Consider the following 18,646-nt stretch of genomic DNA (forward strand, 5'->3'; position numbering starts at 1 on the left):
CTGCCATAACATCCTAGATGTATTTCTCGTAAGACTTGGTCCGCCTCCTCCATTCCCAGGCATTTGAGTAAGGGCCTAGAGAAGGACCTCTTGTATAGTTGATCCCCGATCATGACATAGGCATGGGCTTGTTTCCTGACCAGTCGTGATTCCTTTGGGTCAGCCGGTAAGGTATCCTACCTAAGATAGTTGATCGTGGGTGCCCGCCAATCAATAGTTGCTTCCCTATTGTTTTGCAAATCTATCTGAGCTATAAGAAAAGTTTGTGTCGTTGACTGGTCCAACACCCAAGTAGTCAAGGAACTGGCCATCTTTGCTAGCTCATCCGCTTTTTTATTCTCTGCCCTGGGGATTTTAGTTACTGTAACTTCTGCAAATTCTTCCTTCATCTTCTCATATGCTTCCCGGTATACTTGTAACTTATCACAATTTACCATAAAGTTGCCAGTCACTTGCTGAGTTACTAACTGGGAATCTGAGTAGATGATTACCCGGGCTGCCCCTACGTGCCGGGCTGCCTGCAGTCCACCAACAAAGCCTCGTATTCTACCTCATTGTTAGTGGCTCGGAAATTCAATCGGACGACCAACTGAAGTATATCCCTTGGGGAGATATCAACAAGACCCTGATCCCGCTTCCTTGGTGAGTTACCAACCCATCCACATAGACCTTCCAGGTTTCTTCAGAATTGGTATGATGAATTTCTGTTAAAAAATCTGCCAAGGCTTGCGCCTTGATGGCTGTGCGTGGCTGGTACTATATGTCATATTCTCCTAACTCCGTCGCCCATTTGATAAGCCGACCTGCGACTTCTACATTAGTCAGTGCTCTTCCCATGGTGCTATTGGTTAGAACTGTGATAGGGTGTGCCAGGAAGTAGGGTCTTAACCGCCGAGCCATAAGAACCAATCCATAAACCAACTTCTCTAGGGCCGTATATCGAGACTCGACCCCTTTTAATAGATGAATGAAGAAATACACTGACCGTTGTACATTATCCTGTTCTTTAAAAAGCACATCCCCTACAGCCTCAGGGGTGGCAGATAAGTAGACCCATAGTGGTTCTCCGACAACCGACTTAAATAAAGATGGTAGAGCCTCCAAATACTTCTTCAGCTCCTCAAAAGATTGGGTACATTCTTCATCCCATTGGAACTTGGAAGCCTTCCTGAGCACTTTGAAGAAAGGAGCAACTCGGTCTGAGGATTTGGAAATAAACCTGGACAAGGCTGTTATTCTGCCGATCAGTTTCTGCGTTTCCTTCAAATTCTGGGGAACTTGCATATCGCGTAGTGCCCGAACTTTTTCTGGATTAACTTCTATTCCCCGCTCGGTCACTAGATAGCCTAAGAACTTCCCTCCTTTAGCTCCAAACAAGCATTTTAATGGGTTCAACTTCAACCCATATTGTCGGAGAGTCTTGCAGGTTTCTTCTACATCCTTGATCAGATTCACAGCTAAAGGGGACTTAATGAGTATATCATCCACATAAACCTCCACGTTGCGCCCGATCTGCTCCCGGAAGATCTTATCCATCAACCTTTGGTAAGTCACTCCTGCATTCCTGAGATCGAAGGGCATGCCAGTATAACAGAAGGTACCATTAACCATAATGAAGCTAACCTTTTCTTGGTCCTCCACCACTAAGGGGATCTGATGATACCCCTGGTAGGCATCCAGCATGCAGATCCTCTCGCAACTTGTAGTTGAATCTACCATCTGATCGATCCGGGGCAGAGGATAGCAATCCTTGGGACTAGCTCGATTGAGATCTCAGAAGTCTATGCATACTCTCCACTTATTGTTGGGCTTCTTTACTAAGACCACGTTAGAGAGCCAGGATGGGAACTGCACTTCTCGAACGTGGCCTGCCTTCCTGGGCTGATCCACCTCGGCTCTAATTATTTTGTTCTGATCAGCCGAGAAGTTCTTTTTCTTTTGCTTGACCAGTCTGGAGTCCGGTAGTAGATGTAACTTGTGCTCTGCTACTTCAGGCATGACCCCAGGTAACTCCTCTATAGACCAGGCGAAGACATCCCGGTTACGGATCAAGCATTGGACTAATTCTTCCCTGAGAGGAGACGGAAAGTCGCTTGCCATGCGAGTTAGACTTTCAGGGCGTTCAGCGTATAGTTGCACCTCCTCCCAGGGGATTGGTTCTTCAGCTATAGGCAAAGGCTCTTCTTGGACAGCATGGACGCCACCATCTTACATCCTTTGATTCTTCCTAGCCTCCACCTAGACCATATTAATATAGCATCGACGAGAGACCTTCTGCTCTCCCTTAACTTCCCCGACCTGCTCGCCAACAGGAAATTTGATTTTTTGATGGAAGGTAGAAACAACAGCCCTAAATTCATGCAGGGCAGGCCTTCCCAGGATGACATTATAAGAGGAGGGGGAATCAACCACTATAAAAGTGCTCCTCCTAGTGCGCACCAATGACTCAGTGCCCAGAGATATGACCAGCTTAATCTGACCCATTGGCTTCACTTCATTGCCTGTAAATCCATATAGAGAGGTTGCCATGGGTTAGAGTTTAGTGGCATCGATCTGCATCTCCTCAAATGTAGTTCTGAATAGATATTAACCGAGCTCCCGGTGTCAACAAAAACCCAAGCCACTCGACTGTTGGCAATAATGGCCTTGATGATAAGGGCATCATCATGAGGCAGCTCCAGACCTTCCAAGTCTGCCAGCCCGAAGCTGATGACAGGGCCAGAAGCCTGCTCCTGGCTGCATCCAACAGTGTGGACCTCCAAGCGACGCACATGGGACTTGCGCGCTCTCCCCGAATCTCCATCGGTGGGCCCTCCAGAGATCATGCCAATCTCTCGCACGACAACGTTGCCTCTATTCTCGACCTCCCGTACTACCTCTGGCTCCCCCCGACCGGGTTGATGAGTACTGGGTCCAACTAGATCGGGGCAGAGTTGCCCGGCTTGTCCAGCCGCGGCTCGTTGCTCTTCTATCATCTTGAGTACTTGAGGGGCTAACTGTTGGTTGCTATTCGGAAAACCTAGAGGTTCCACTGTACAAAAATTTTATACAAAGGTCTGAACCTTTTCCTAGCTACCATGTGTTCTTTTAAATTAAATTTTGGATCGCCTGCGGAACTTAACACGTTTGATCCAAAACTTAATCTATTTGTTCTTTTAGGTTTTGACTTGGATCTCCTGCGGAACTTAACACGTTTGATCCAAATCACCTAAGTTATTAATTCCATTAAATATTAATTTCCAAAATTGGTTCCCAGTACTGACGTGGCGAGGCACATGGCCTTCTTGGATATGGGAGCAACCACCACCGACTAGACAAAACCTTTTAAGGAAAGCTAATATTTAATTTCCTAAAATAACTTTAGGTCAACCAAAAAGAACAATCAAATCACAAGGAAAAGAAAAACAAAAGAACACTATATCGAAAACAAATTCGAAACACTAGAATCGTATGCCTCTTGTATTTAGTATTATTTCCAAAAATAACTAGTATGATGCGGAAAGAAAAATTACTAGTTATACCTTTTAGAAAGACCTCTTGATCTTCTACCGTATTCCTCTTCTAACCTCGAACGTTGTGTGGGCAACGATCTTCCGAGATGAGAACCACCTAGCACCTTCTTCTTCCTTACAAGTTTCGGCCATCAAAACTTCTCCTAGGATGAAGAGGTTCGGCCACCACCACCATGCTCCAAGGGATGCTAGAAAAGAGGCTTCTTTTCTCTCCTTCTTCTCCTTCTTAGTTCCGGCCACCCAAGCTATCTCCACCATGAGAAAATTTCGGCCACACAAAGGAGAGGAGAGGAAAGAAAGGGCCGGCCACACCCAAGGAAGAAAAGAGGGAGAAAAATAATAGAGTTGTTCACCTTGAAGTCTCCTCTACCCCCTCTTTTATAATCCTTGGTCTTGGCAAATAAGGAAAATTTAATAAAAACTTCCTTAATTCTTTTTCCATTGAAAAGGAAAATTTATTTAATTAAAAAACAATTTTTCTTTTCAATTTTGCAATGGTCGGCCACACCAAGAAAACTCCAAGCAAATAAAATTTTAAACAACAATTAAAACTTCCTTATTTGCTTCCGGAAATTTATAAAAATTTCTCAATTATTTTTATCCCTTCATGATTGGTTTATAAAAAGGAAATTTAATAAATTAAAATCTTTCTTTTAAACATGTGGATAAAAAGAAAGTTATCTCTAAAAATTAAAATCTCTTTTAATCTACAAATAAGGAAAGATATCAAATCTTTTCTCAATATTTTGTAGAAACTAATAAAAGAGAATTATTAATTTTTAAACTTTCTTTTAAATCATGAACATGGTTAAAAAGAAAAGTTTTCTTAAAATTTAAAATCCTCCTTTAATCAACAAATAAGGAAAGATTTCAAATTTTAAACTCTCTTTTAAACATGTAGATGATTTACAAATAAGGAAAGTTTTAACCAAAAATTAAAACCATCCTTTTAAACTACAAATAAGGAAAGAGATTAATCTCTTCTCTTAATCTTTTGTAGAAAACTATAAAAGGAAATTTTTAATTTTTAAACTCTCTTTTAAAATTATGATATCCACATAAGAAAAAATTTTAAAATTAAAATTCCTTTTTATTCTAGTAGGGACGGCCACATGAATTGGCACCCATGAACATACCTATGGCCGGCCCTAGCTTGGGTTCCAAGCTAGCTTGGTCGGCCCCTGTTGGATGGATAAGAAGGTGGGTATCGGTGGGTATAAATCTCTATATACTAGAGGCTACGATAGGGACGAGAGGAGGAATTGGTTTTGGTCTCCCGATGAAATTAAGCATCCCGTGTTCGCCCCGATCACACAATTTCATCAATAATAATTCATTCCACTAAAGAACTATTATTGAACTACCGCACCAATCCCAAATTACATTTTGGGCTCCTTCTTATTATGAGTGTGTTAGTCTCCCTGTGTTTAAGATAACAAATGTCCACTAATTAAGTAAGTTACTGACAACTCACTTAATTAATATCTAGCTCCAAGAGTAGTACCACTCAACTTCATCGTCATGTCGGACTAAGTCCACCTGCAGGGTTTAACATGACAATCCTTATGAGCTCCTCTTGGGGACATTCTCAACCTAGATTACTAGGACACAGTTTCCTTCTATAATCAACAACACACACTATAAGTGATATCATTTCCCAACTTATCGGACTTATTGATTCATCGAACTAAAACTCACCCATTGATAAATTAAAGAAATAAATATCAAATATATGTGCTTGTTATTATATTAGGATTAAGAGCACACACTTCCATAATAACTAAGGTCTTTGTCCCTTTATAAAGTCAGTATAAAAGAAAACGACCTCTAATGGTCCTACTCAATACACTCTTAGTGTACTAGTGTAATTATATAGTTAAGATAAACTAACACCTAATTACACTACGACCTTCCAATGGTTTGTTCCTTTCCATCATGATCGTGAGCTACTGTTTATTATTTATAAGGTACTGATAACATGATCTTCTGTGTGTGACACCACACACCATGTTATCTACAATATAAATTAATTGAACAACTACATTTATCACAAATGTAGACATTTGACCAATGTGATTCTTATTTCTAGATAAATGTTTATACCAAAAGCTAGGCTTTTAGTGTACACTCTAACACTAACTTGGGCGGGGGTAAGACTAACTCGGCAGCCCGCTTAGAATCCCGAGCGAACTGAAAACAATGATTAGTGTTATGAGTACGAGATCGATGATAGGTGCAATACCGAGTGTTCCACTGTCCAGATCGGGGGGGGGGGGCATGCACAGCTACAACTCGGGGGGCCGGTCTAACCTCCGGTCCGGGCTGGAAGGTAGGCCTGGCTTCTCTAGCGCGTGGAAGAGGTTGAGGGGGTGGTTGAGGTATCCTCCTTTCCGGCTTGTTGGCAGATGGAGGTGGTCTCTCGGCTTTCCTCCGGGCCGCTTGTGCTTCTTCTACTTTGATATAGCAAGCAGCTTTTTCCACCATCTCATCAAAGTTCCGAGCAGGATTTTTGATGAGATCTCTAAAGAATTCTCCCTCTCCTAATCCGTGGGAGAAAGCGCTCATCAGATCTCTGAAGTGGCGGTGGGGATGTCCTGTGCCACTTGGTTGAAGCGGTTGATGTAACTTCTTAAAGGCTCGGTCGGCCCTTGCTTAAGAGCGAAAAGGCAATGATCCGTCTTCTGATAGTTTTTACTGCTAGCGAAACGACGAAGAAAGGCCATCTTGAAATCCAAGAAACATGTGATGGATCTTTGCGGTAGTCCATCAAACCACTTTAGTGCCGAACCAAATAGAGTATTTAAGAAAACTCGACACTTGACAGCATCACTATATTGATGCAACATAGCTGTATTTTTAAACTACGCAGATGATCCTCCAGGTCTTTGCTCCCATCATATTCCTCGATCGACGGGGCCCTGTAGCCCTTAGGTAATTTTTCATTCAAAATCCTGGTCGAGAAAGGTACTCTCTCGTCCGGATCTTCCGGGAACACTTCTGGTATGATGAGAGCCTTCCCTTTCCTCGAGTCTCTGGGTAGGGAACTCTCAGCCATAGAGGCTTGAGGTTGTTCTTTCTTAAGGTTAGGGCCATGGGGTCCTGGCTGATAATACCCCAAGTCAGGCTCGCGATAAGGAACCAGAGGAAACCCCTCGGGCTGTTTTCTTTTAGAGCCCCGATCTGAAACAAGGATGGGCTCCTTGGAAGCTTCAGTAGGAACTTGGCGTGGTCGCGAGATGATTGCTTGCTTCTCGGAGGCCGCTCGCCTCTTGGCCTCCTTGAAGAGTTCGTATTCTCTTGTGGTCATGGTGACGTTGATGCGGCCAGACTCCATCTTCACGTTTCGGAATAGGTGGTTGTGTTCGGACAGACGGCGCCAAATTTGATCCCGTCCGGAAGTTGAGTCGGATGAAGGCGGGCCTTGATGTACTGGAGGTTGATGGAAAGTCGTTGCGGCGTCTGATCTACCTGGCACCCTCCGGAAGAGTTCACACGGGCAGATGACAAAGGATGATGATGCTACGGCTCTGCGCACACTCAGACGAGCCCATGAGTCGTTAGAGACCAGAAACTAGGAAAAAAGTCCCCGGGTCAGGCCCTCTGACGCTCAAATTAGGTACTTTTTCCCCAGAAGCACAGAGAAAGGACTAAAAGTAAAGACGAGTAAGAAATGACGAGTGAGCATACCTGCATAAGGGACAAAGCATCCCTTTTTATACTGCAACAGATGTTTCTAGGGCCCGGCGGGTGTCAGAGAATGTTGACTGTCAGGCTTTGTCTGGCGGTGAATGACACACGACACCTCCTCATAGGCTGGCGACAGAGCTAAAGGGGTAATGAGCCCCGACTGTTAGCATATTCCCTGACACATTGATTATTCTCTGACAGGCAGTTACGATTCCCTTGCTTGCTTGTCCTGTAGTGCCTGGCATCCTCCGCTAGTGATTGCTACGCTGGACCTTTACACTTGCTAACCTCATTCTGATATCTTGATAACCCCGATCTGACATCGCCTCCAGACCTGTGCTTTGAACCTTGTCCTATGCATCTCCTATTGCCCACCCTGACCGGTCTTGTCTCTTATTGGCATTACATGCCGCGCCCTGTATACCTTAGTTTGGTTCTATTTATCCCTAATTCCAGGTTATACGTCTGACTTTGTTTGTCCCGACCTATATGCCTGCCTCCAACTTTGATTATCTTGGACCATGAGGATATAAATCTTGATCTGTATCCTTGGCTAGCACATCCCGACCTGTACGTTTTATCGATCTACGTATCCTGAGCCATAAGGCTATAAATCCTGACCTGTGTGCATCGGTCTGCTTCCACTAATCTTGAATTTCGACCTATGCTTTTCGATCCCTTTATCCCATGCCGTGAGGATATAAGTCTAAACTTGTAAGCCAGGTTTGTGAACCGACCCGCTTCTGCCCTTCATAATCCCTGGTTTGTATATCTCGACCTGTACGCCAGGTATGTATTCCGACCTGCTTCTGTCGTCAGTTATCCATGATTTGCACATCCTGACCTGTACGCCAGGTCTGTATTTCTACCTGCTTCTATCGTCAGTTATCCATGGCTTGTACTTCCCGACCTGTACGCCAGGTCTGTATCCTGACCCGCTTCTGTCTGTTGTTATCCTTGATTTGTACTTCCCGACCTGTAAGCCAGGTCTGTATTCTGACCCGCTTCTGTCTGTTGTTATCCCTGATTTATACTTCCCGACCTGTAAGCCAGGTATGTATTCCGGCCTGCTTCTGTCTACTGTTATCCATGGCTTGTACGTTCTGACCTGTACATCAGGTCTGTATTCTGACCTGCTTCTGTCTACTGTTATCCATAGCTTGTACATTCCGACCTGTACGTCAGGTCTGTGTTCCAGCCTGCTTCTGTCTACTATTATCCATGGCTTGTACGTTCCGACCTATACATCAGGTTTGTATTTTGACCTACTTCTGTCTACCATTATCCATGACTTGTACGTTCCGACTTATACGCTAGGTCTGTGTTGTGCCCGAGGCCTTTACTTCTGCACCTTTACCTAGCCTGTGGGCCCACTCCTTAGCTGTACCTGGCCTGTAGGCCCAGTTCTCAGTTGTACCTGACCTGTAAGCTATGTTCTTGATTGTTATCGAGGCTGGATCTGGTCCAACTTGTAATCCTATCCTTTGACTGTCCGTCAACTGAGACTCTGACCCCAGCCATGCAAGCTTGACTTCTTACTTCCATGGGGGCTAGACTTCTGACCTCCACAGGGGCTGGACTTCTGATCTCCACATAAGCTTGACTTCTGACCTCCACGGGGGCTGGACTTCTGACCTCCACGTAAGATTGACTCCTGATTATCCTGTGGTCTGGACTCCTGACCACATCATGTTACTGACCCCACAATCATGCACCGTATCAATATATATGGGCAATAATTGGATGATGATTGAAGATTTAAAAAAAAACCATGATGAGCTAATTTGAGATGACAGATCTAACACTAATGAGATATTTTCTTGGTATGCAAGTGAAGTAAGAGAATGGGAGAATCTTTATTTCTTAAGAAAAATATGTTGCTGATTTGATGAGAAAATTCAACATGACTTGCTGCCAAAACTCTTATACTCCTCCTACGCCAGTCAACGATCAACATTCAAAATAGAGTCATTGGTAGTGCAACAGAATAACACAAACTAAAAATAGTAACAAGAAGCATAAAGAACACCAATTTTTTTATTCGGTTCTCAAGCCCCCCCCCCCACCCAAAACAAAGGTTAGTACATCAATGGTTAGGTACAAAGCGACCATCCACTAATGTCTTTCTCCTTTCCAAACTCTTCCGGAGGTGGAAAAACCTCTTATAAGTTGTAAGGAAATCATGATACAAAATATGAGTAGTAGTATAAGAAGTAAGCATGTAAGTATAAAACGAACTCATTTGTAATGCGACACTTCTTCTAGCCCTTCTCGGACGACATGAGTGGAGTTTGGATCATTTTCTGAGCACTAGCATGAAGATGGATGTTTGCAAGAGTCGATGGAAGATGCTACCTCAACTCCCCTTTTATACAACTTGATCATTACCTTCCAATCAATTGGAGGTCCTCCGGTCTCCTAGATCTCTGCCGACTTAGCTGCAAACTCGATCATCTCCACCATAAGTTTTTACCTCCCGCTCGACTGGACACCCTCCTGTCACTTGGGGCTTAGCCAAAATATATCTGAGACCTGACTTGTTCGGACTTGATCATGTTGACTTCCGATCAATCAAACTCAGTTGACTGGACTTTTTGATCGACCGGACTTTTCGGCCGACCGGACCACTTAAGGTCGATCGGATCCTAAGTCCGGTTACCTAGACTAGTTCCCAACTAGTCCTGCTCGAGCCTTCGTCATCGGACTTCTCTCTTTGCTATTTCATACAAAATAAACAAGCAAACAAAAAACATAACAAGCAAAACCTAGTACTTGGTTTACCTAACCTACTATAGGTTCATTTGCTTAGAGTTCACTCATGATAGACTTTTCTCTTTGCCAACTATTCAGCTCCTAGCTGACCTACCTTGGACTCAATCTAGTTCTCAATTAGGTTTGCCTAGTTACAACTGGGTCTTCCACCGCCTAGTACCGCTAGGACTACCACTACTTAGTTCCCAACCAGGACTTCCACTATCTAACGTCATTAGGACTTCTCACTATTTGATTCTCAACCAAGACTTCCCCTATCTAGTCCCAATAGGACTTTTCACTACTTGATTCTCAACTAGCTAGGACTTCCCTTTGACTAGTCCCACTAGATATTTTTACCAATATGTCAAGTATTTGGTCCTACTTGTACTTCTCACTCATTTCCAAGTTCTAGTCATCCTTGACTTCTGTTTACTTAATTTGATCAACCATGATCAAGTTATTCGGTTACCCTTGACCAAATTTCCTATATTATTCAAATAAGTATTCAAAATTCTGGAAGTCGATTGCACCAACAATTGTCTTAATATTTATGAGCTAGCCTAGCAAACTTCATCTTGTTACAGCTAAATGTATTCTTATATATGTGTAAGGAACTAAGAATTATAGAATAATATTTGAAGCTGATAAAGATAAAAAATTGTATAGTTTTTCTGATAACAATTTTATATATGTGTAAGGAACTAAGAATTATAGAATAATATTTGAAGCTGATAAAGATAAAAAATTGTATAGTTTTTCTGATAACAATTTGGCAGGTTCAATAGATGATCGTAAGAATACATCGGGCTATATTTTCTTCATAGGAACAAAGCATATTTCCAAAATACTGTGACAATCTTCTGCCAAGGCTGAATATATATCAGCATGTGGAGCAACATGTGAAGTTGTTTGACTGAGGAGAATTCTCAAGGATATGAAGCAGGAATAATCTACACCAACCATACTCTTGTGTGACAATATATATGTCATTGCAATGACAAAAAATTCTATTTTTTATAGTCGCACAAAGTACATCAAGTTACAACATCACTTCATCAAAGAGTTAGTAAACAAAGGAGAAATTGAATTAACTTTCTGCAAGAATCGAGATCAAGTAGCAAATATCTTCACAAAGCCACTTTCAATCAAATAGTTTCACTACTTGTGTGATAAACTTGGACTATTAGATCTCTCAAAATAAAGAGGGAGTGTTTGTGCTTGCTAAGAATTAATGCATATGCATGCTGAAATTAAAATGGATGCATTATATTGTAGCAAGTAGATGATCAAATTAATTAAGCAATAACTAATGTCATTCTAGAACCTATGATGTATTCCCTTATAAGATTGTAATAGCTATGCCACAAATATGCTCAATACGAGATAATCCATCATATTTTAATTTCTCTATTTTTATACTGTTCTTTACTTCAAACATCTATTATTCAAGAGCACTAATGAGCAACAAAAGCTGACTCATTCATGTAGAAAGCTCGTTGTTGTTGCTTGGATCTGATTATTCCTCTTGTATTTGTATCTTTTTCTATGTTGTTCCATTATGCCTTGCAACAACAGGCATTATATATACTGCAGAGTTTTCCTACTGAACAATCACGTACGTGCTTCCATTGAATAGCTTAAACAAATTAATCATGCTTACAAGTTTGACAAATTGGTGCAATCCCAACAACATTAATTATTGGTGACTAGTTATTTATATATTTTTAGACGAACAACATTAATTATTGATGATGCTGAGTAATCAACAGGATCCACAACGTAACTCTCACGCATTGGAAGCCAAACTCTCCTGCCGACGCTTCCTTTCATTCGACAACTTCTTGGCGAAGTAGACGAGTCGATCTCCGTTCGATGTGGTTCCTCCCTTCCCATCCACCACCGGCTCCGACAGGCCTGTCTCCAGGTTCACCCTCGACACCGGCTTCTCCAGCAGTTTCTTCCCGATCTCCACCAAATTCTGTAAGTTCTTCTCCGTCGACTTATCCACCGAAGTCGCATCACCAGTCAAAGTATCGTCCTATATATATATCATTTAGTTTATTAATTTGTTTGTTTTATTCAATTAGCTAGAATCGATGAATTTGGTGCGATTTTATAATGAATGATTAATTATAATTTTGTTAAATAGGTACCTGTATGCGAAAGTAACGGCCTTCACTGTCCTGTGCCTGAAAAACATGTGCTAGATGGATATCCACCATGTCGGAGCTCGCCTGGGAGAAAATGTCGATGATGGGAGTATTTCCTCCGTTGTACAACCACCCGAGCAAACCCCATCGAGCGCTCGTCTGTGCGCTATAATTCTCCTCCTGTTTAGGTGTTCCGGTCCCGATCGAGAGCACCAGAAACCGACTGTAGTCGACCGGTTGGTACGAGTCGAAATCCGTGTTCGATTTCAGAATCTGCTTCGTCACTTCGCTTATGGCGGATATCGTCTGTTCATGATCAATAATGTATAGCACATATAAGAACTAGGTAGCTCCTAGATTAATTACGAGCAGAGAATATCTATTTAGATGTGCGCGGGTGTGTGAATTTACTGGGTTATTTGCCGCCACGCCGCCGTCGATGAGGTTGAAGCTCTTCGTCGTTCCTTGATCGTCATGGGTTTCAAAGTAATGCCCCGGGAGGTATGTGGGGGCGGCGGAGGTGCTGATGCAGATGTCCGACAGAAGAGCGTTCTTCAACGGATTCTTCTCCGTCTGCGAGAAAAATATGAATTAATATGGACCACCTTATAAGTGGAGAAAAATATGAATTAATATGAATTAATTACCTCATAAGTGGAGAATATGATGGGTTGAGAAATTTTAATGTCAAAAGTAGGGATGACGATGTTGGTCAAAGTTTGACTTAATTTTGTGTCGCCTAAGAGTTCTTGAATCTTGGTGTGAAGATACTTGCCATTGTATTTTGGTCCAGCGAGAGCATCAACCAAGTTGAGTGCTGGACTCAGGAACCCAGACCTGAAATAAATAAATAGTAAAATTCATAAATTAATTTTGATCCTTCATCCTAATTATCCAAAAATTTGTCCTATATAAAAAGATATACATATAAAAGATATATTATATTAATTCTAACCTTTGCTGTGGAAAAATCTTGGGACTATGATCCAAATAGAACTGAACAATGTCCTTGGCGGCGAACAGTGGTTTGTTATTCTCTCCGGGAGCGGCGAGCATGGTGGCGACAAGGCCACCGGTGCTCGTGCCGGAGATCACGTCGAAGTAGTCAGCTATTCTCGCATCAGGCCCGTCGAGTTTCTGCAACACCGAGAATTAATATAATTAACTTGAATCTCTCGGTACGTCGATCGGATATTTATGACTGCATATATATATATATGCGTACCTGCAGTTCTGATTCAAGGAAGTCGATGATCGTCGCGGGGATCAGCCCGCGAACACCGCCGCCGTCGATGGAAAGGACGGTGATCCTCTTCCCGAGGGATGGCGGAGGGTTTGAGCCGGAGGTGGCCGGATCAGTTCCATCGCTCGCCATGGTGTATATATGATTATTCTTGTACTTGTAGCTAGGAGCGAATTAAAGAGATGGAATATATTTGAGGAGCTAATTAAATCAGCTGCTGCGGTAATTCATTGATTGATGGTGAGAAAGAGAGCTAAATATATAGAACGAGAAGCAGCAAGAGCCCAATAATTTAAGTGGAATCTTGACGTTTTAATCATGCAATTAACTATAGTCGATATATGAAATCGAAATACGTACATTGAATGAGCTGAAAAACAAAGAAAACGTGCAAATCAGAATCCACCAATAATTTAATTGATGTGCGCTTAGAACGTCTTTATGTGGTCTTCCGCAAGGACATGTAAGTTTCACTTTTTTGACTCGAATATACCTTAGTGTTCATATTGAAATGCCCTCTTTAATAGTGTAGAAATAGATTTTGATAAAGATAAAAATATAAGTGGATTATGTATAAGCCGAGGACTTTCCAAGGCTGGCTGGCCAGAGGTACTATATATTAGAGTTGGTTGGATGGCAATTAACTATTTTAATTGAGTTGTAAGTAAAACGTGTTTCTATGGCAGTCAGTGCATTGACCGCATCGGAGCGTACTCGTCAATGGATTATCAAAATTCACAGCTTTATAGCGTGCAGATATGGACGCATTGCCGAAACACTCGGGGCGGACAGGAACTGCGTCCAAATTGATGGGCAGGGTAATATTTTCATATCTATAAACAGAGTTACATGGTTACCATCTGTATCTGTCAGTTAGAATAGATTTTTTTTTCTAATTTAGATTATTAAGGGTATTCAGCTAATATCATATTTTATAAGTTAATTAATTTCTATTCTATATATTTTTATATTAAATTTTTAAAAATTATCTCTATATATTAATAATTAATTTTATTTCTAAAATGACATAAATTAATTAAACCTATATATATATATATATATATATATATATATATATATATATATATATATATATATTGATCCGGATACCGGGAATGACATGGGGTAATTAAGGAGGAGGAGGGCTTTTTTGTAATTGGAGGTTTAGGTTTTTTTTGGGTGATTAAGGCAAGCACGAGAAAGAAAAAGACAAGGGGGGCGGCGGCTCGTGTGGGAGAAAAAGAGGGAAAAAAAAAGGTTTTTTCCGCCGCTAGCCAAGGAGGAAGCTGCTCCTTGCGTACTTCGCCGGCGCCTGACGCAGCCACCGGAGCTGCTTTTCTTCTCTCCCCTACTTCCCTTCAGCGCCAGCTCCGACGCTGGTCATCGACCGCCGCATACCGCCGGTCTCCGTCTCTGCTCCCCTCCATAGAGGGGTGGTTTTTGGTGGAGCATCGCCGTCAAGCACAGGAGGCACTTGGTGTTCTTCGTGCTGCGACCGCCGCGAAACAGCACCGACGTCTTCTCTGCCGCACTCCGCAGCGCCGGCGACTCCTTTCTAGCGCTGAGTCCAGCGATCACCGCCGCCTATAGCGGCAGCCACTGCCCCTTACAGCATCTCCGGCATCCAGCGTCTCAAGGGGTCTAGCACTGTCCCCTCCAGTGGTCGGCCCATCTGCAGGCCGCTGCCTTAGCCTCCCATAGCCACCGTCGTTACTGCCATTTCCGGCGATCCTACAGCAGACTCCGGCCCTCCAACAGTGGACTCTATTGGCTGTATAGTAGTTGTCTCCACTGCTTTTGGCATGGATCCTGCCCTTCGCGGTGTCTTTGGGTTTCCGTCGTGTTTTCCGGCCATCGAGCCGTGATGCTCTGCTATTTGTATTGCTGCTATGATGGCCTTTGTGTGGATACAAGGCATACCGGATTCCGCGTCGCTGCTCCTAGATCCGGCTCCGTTGCTGACTCATATCCATCCATCCGGCAGGACCGCTACGACTTGATCGGCACCACGACTAGCTCACTCATCCATCCGAGGGCGCCCCCCTGGGCCAGGGTACGTTCTCGTACCTTTTCTGCATTTAGTTAATTATTCTGTCATTAGTATGCGGTTGCTCATATATCTGTGGGATTTGCCTCGAGCACCGAGGTGCCAGGAGGCCGGGGGAACCCGGTCGCCGGATACAGGTACAGTTGACCGGAGGAGGACTTCAGACGACTTGGTCAACACAGCGGACAGATCATCAACCGGGTCATGGGGATGAGGTCAACCTTCCAGACACGTCACACCGACAGGTTCGTTTTCTCAGCTTCCAGACAGGATCATATATATATATCTATTTGATATGCTGAGTGACGCTTTGTGCGTGACTATTAGCGACGCGCAGCGTGCGACCGTAAGTGATGGGCAGACGTGGTGTTGCCAGCTCGATTTCTTTACAAAAAATATGTCATTTATTCTCTCTCTCATTCCACCTTTTTTTAAACACATCTACGTGGAAAATTTCCCAAATTAAAATCTTCCTCACCGCTGTCTCTCTCTCGCTCCCGCCGTCTCTCTCTCGCTCCCGCCGTCTCTGTCGTCCATCGGACCTGACGCCTCCCGCCGGCCGAGTTTCACCTGCATTCAATCTCACAACTGTTATGGAGAGCTTACCACCTCTCTTCAATCTCACGACGTCTACAAATGTCTACAGGCTACAACCACGTCTGCGCGTTAGTTGCTACACATTGTAGCAGCTACAAACGTCAAGCAGCTAACTTGGTAAATCATTTTTATGGTAGATAAATTTTCTAGCAGATACTACCCTTACAAATATTTAAGTTCATGTATAGCAACTTGGTAAAAAATTATATGAAATTATTTTTTACTGATGCAGCGCCTTTGCTTCGCTTCTAAACATTACAGCAACTACTTCGCATCAAACTGTCCTTGTAGTTGCTAAAACTTATAGCAGCTAACTTGGAATGGTGGTCGTAGAAGGAAGGAAGGAAGGAAGGATTTATGCTACGATGTGCAAGGCCGACACCTGCTACAAACGCTTGCAGCCACTTGGACTTTCCTTTGCTGCTACAAGTTATAGCAGCTACTTCGATAGTTAACTGCTACACCTTGTAGCAGCTAACTGGCCATGTAGCTGCTACAATGTGTAGCAACTATTTCGACAGGTAACTGCTACACCTTGTAGCAGCTAACTCTTCATGTAGCTGCAACAACGTGTAGCAGCTACTTCGACAGGTAACTGCTGCACCTTGTAGCAGCTAACTCTCCATGTAGCTGCTACAACTTGTAGCAGCCGCTTGGTAAGTCATTTTTTTACTAGCTATATTTTCTAGCAGCAGATATTAACCCTAAAAATGCTTGTTAAAATATTATTTAAAATTATTTATGCTGTTGCAGTGCCTTTACTTTGCTGCTACACGTTGTAGCAGCTACTTCAATAAATAATTGCTACACCTTGTAGCAGCCAACTTGAAATAACGAAACTGCTACAACATATGAAGAAGATTTGACATGCATAGCTGTTACTTTCAAAGTTTAATTTAAATTTTATACTTGATCAAGATAAAATTAAATTTTACCGACTCCTCCCGTTGCATTTAATGTGTGTTCTGGAAATGATTTTTCAGTTCCTACAATGGTGTTTATGTCTACCACAAACTAGCTGCTACTACGTGAACATCATGTTCTGTGTTCACGAGCTTGATCATTATTCATGAGTCCACTTGAATTTACTACTTCATGAAATGACAACATACTTAAGAAATAAAATAGGAATAATATATAAAAAATAATTTAATTGAATGATTTAAAATAAATGGTAGTAACTGCTACATCATGTAGCAACTAATTAGGAGTAAGATAATAAGGTACCTATAAAATACATTTATACCATTACATGAGAAATTATTGTCAATAAATTTACATTTCGATTGCATTGTAAGTTTAATATTGAATAGTGGTGCGTCCACAGTCTTCTCCATGAGGGAACACCCTTCATCAATGTACTTACGTACAGAGTGGTGTGAACACCAACCAACTTATATTATTTTGCACCTCCCTCGCATCCTTTGGTCGTGGTTGGGAAAAGTTCTTCGAGGCGATCAACCCCTCCCTAATCCACTCCATGAGCAAACTAACCTCTTCAACATACACGCATCGGGGCTAGATGCTATTGGTCGCTTTAAAGAAATTCCTTTACGAACATGGAAGCTTGTTGGAACCCCAAGGTTATTTTGATATGATCAACAAGTTAAGTTAGGTACTGTCGTGTTTTAACCTTCTGTCTAAGTGTGCAGGAGCTTAGGAGCACAGGGAGTCGAGCAAAAGACGCAACTAGCGAGAAGGACGACATGGGAGAGAGCCGACGGGCTCAGTGCGTTCGAGGGACAAGGTGCTGCGAAAGAGTATGCGGGCGGACGAGAAGGAGGCGCGCTGCGTTTCCGAGGTATGAGAAGTCGGAGCGGAAGGTTGCTCGAGAATGCCGAAATTGGGTTCGGGTGAGCCTTATTTCGGTTGGCTGAAATTACCCAAGCAAGCGGAGCTGGAGCGGAAGACCCAGATCGAGGCGAGCAGCACCAGAGTAGAGGACCCGAACCAAATATCAACTTTGTTGACTATAGTGGTCCGGGCGCGCGGAACCATTCCGAGCACCCGGACCCATTCCGGGCGCTTGGAGCCATTCCGGGCGCCCGGAGGTACGGTGAGTTTTGATCGGATTGCAGTCAAACATGATCCGTTGAAAAAGGGATAAAATTTTATCCCCTCCCAGGCGCCTGGAACCCTTCTAGGTGCCCCGACCAAGGCTACAAGTCAGCATTGGTCCAGAAGCTTTAATCAACTCAAGCAATTAGCATTTCCAACACTTGTACATTTTCTTTAAAGTTTAGCTTCTATTTTTCTGTGCGTCATTGCTGTAAGAGGCTTCTCTGCCTGAAGAAGATACTAGTGTGACACATTTCTTGGATTAACAACCTCCCCGGTTGTAACTAAGTAAAAATCTCTTTGCCTCTTCTTCTCGTTCTTTTTCTGTATATTTTATTTTATGCAAGTGTTTTTCTGAGTGTTTGAGAAGGGCAATTTTCTTTTACTTTAATTTTGCAGGGCTATCCAACCCCCCTTCTAGCTGACCAACATGGACCAACAAGTGGTATTAGACTTAGGATGCTTCAGGAGGACTAACCACCGAACGAAGCACTGAACTAATGGTCGGACCTAGCATTTACCCGTCAAAATTCGAAGGGAAATTCGCTAGCTGGAAAAAGCGAATGCGGGTATTTTTTTAAAACCGATTTCGATTTAT

General features: G+C 42.8%; 1 protein-coding gene across 1 annotated transcript; it reads right to left on the reverse strand.

Moving 5' to 3' along the window:
• Positions 1-11,548: 11,548 nt before the first annotated feature.
• Positions 11,549-13,582, reverse strand: LOC122010291 (patatin-like protein 2). The gene is made up of 6 exons (XM_042566771.1): positions 13,329-13,582; positions 13,059-13,240; positions 12,751-12,940; positions 12,515-12,676; positions 12,107-12,409; positions 11,549-11,991 (listed from the first exon to the last, which is right to left on the reverse strand). Exons 1-6 carry the CDS (start codon positions 13,476-13,478, stop codon positions 11,740-11,742), a joined length of 1,239 nt encoding a protein of 412 aa, XP_042422705.1. The 5' UTR covers positions 13,479-13,582; the 3' UTR covers positions 11,549-11,739.
• Between the last annotated feature and the right edge of the window lie 5,064 nt (positions 13,583-18,646).

This window comes from Zingiber officinale, chromosome 8A (assembly GCF_018446385.1).
Source record: "Zingiber officinale cultivar Zhangliang chromosome 8A, Zo_v1.1, whole genome shotgun sequence".
NCBI lineage: Eukaryota > Viridiplantae > Streptophyta > Magnoliopsida > Zingiberales > Zingiberaceae > Zingiber > Zingiber officinale.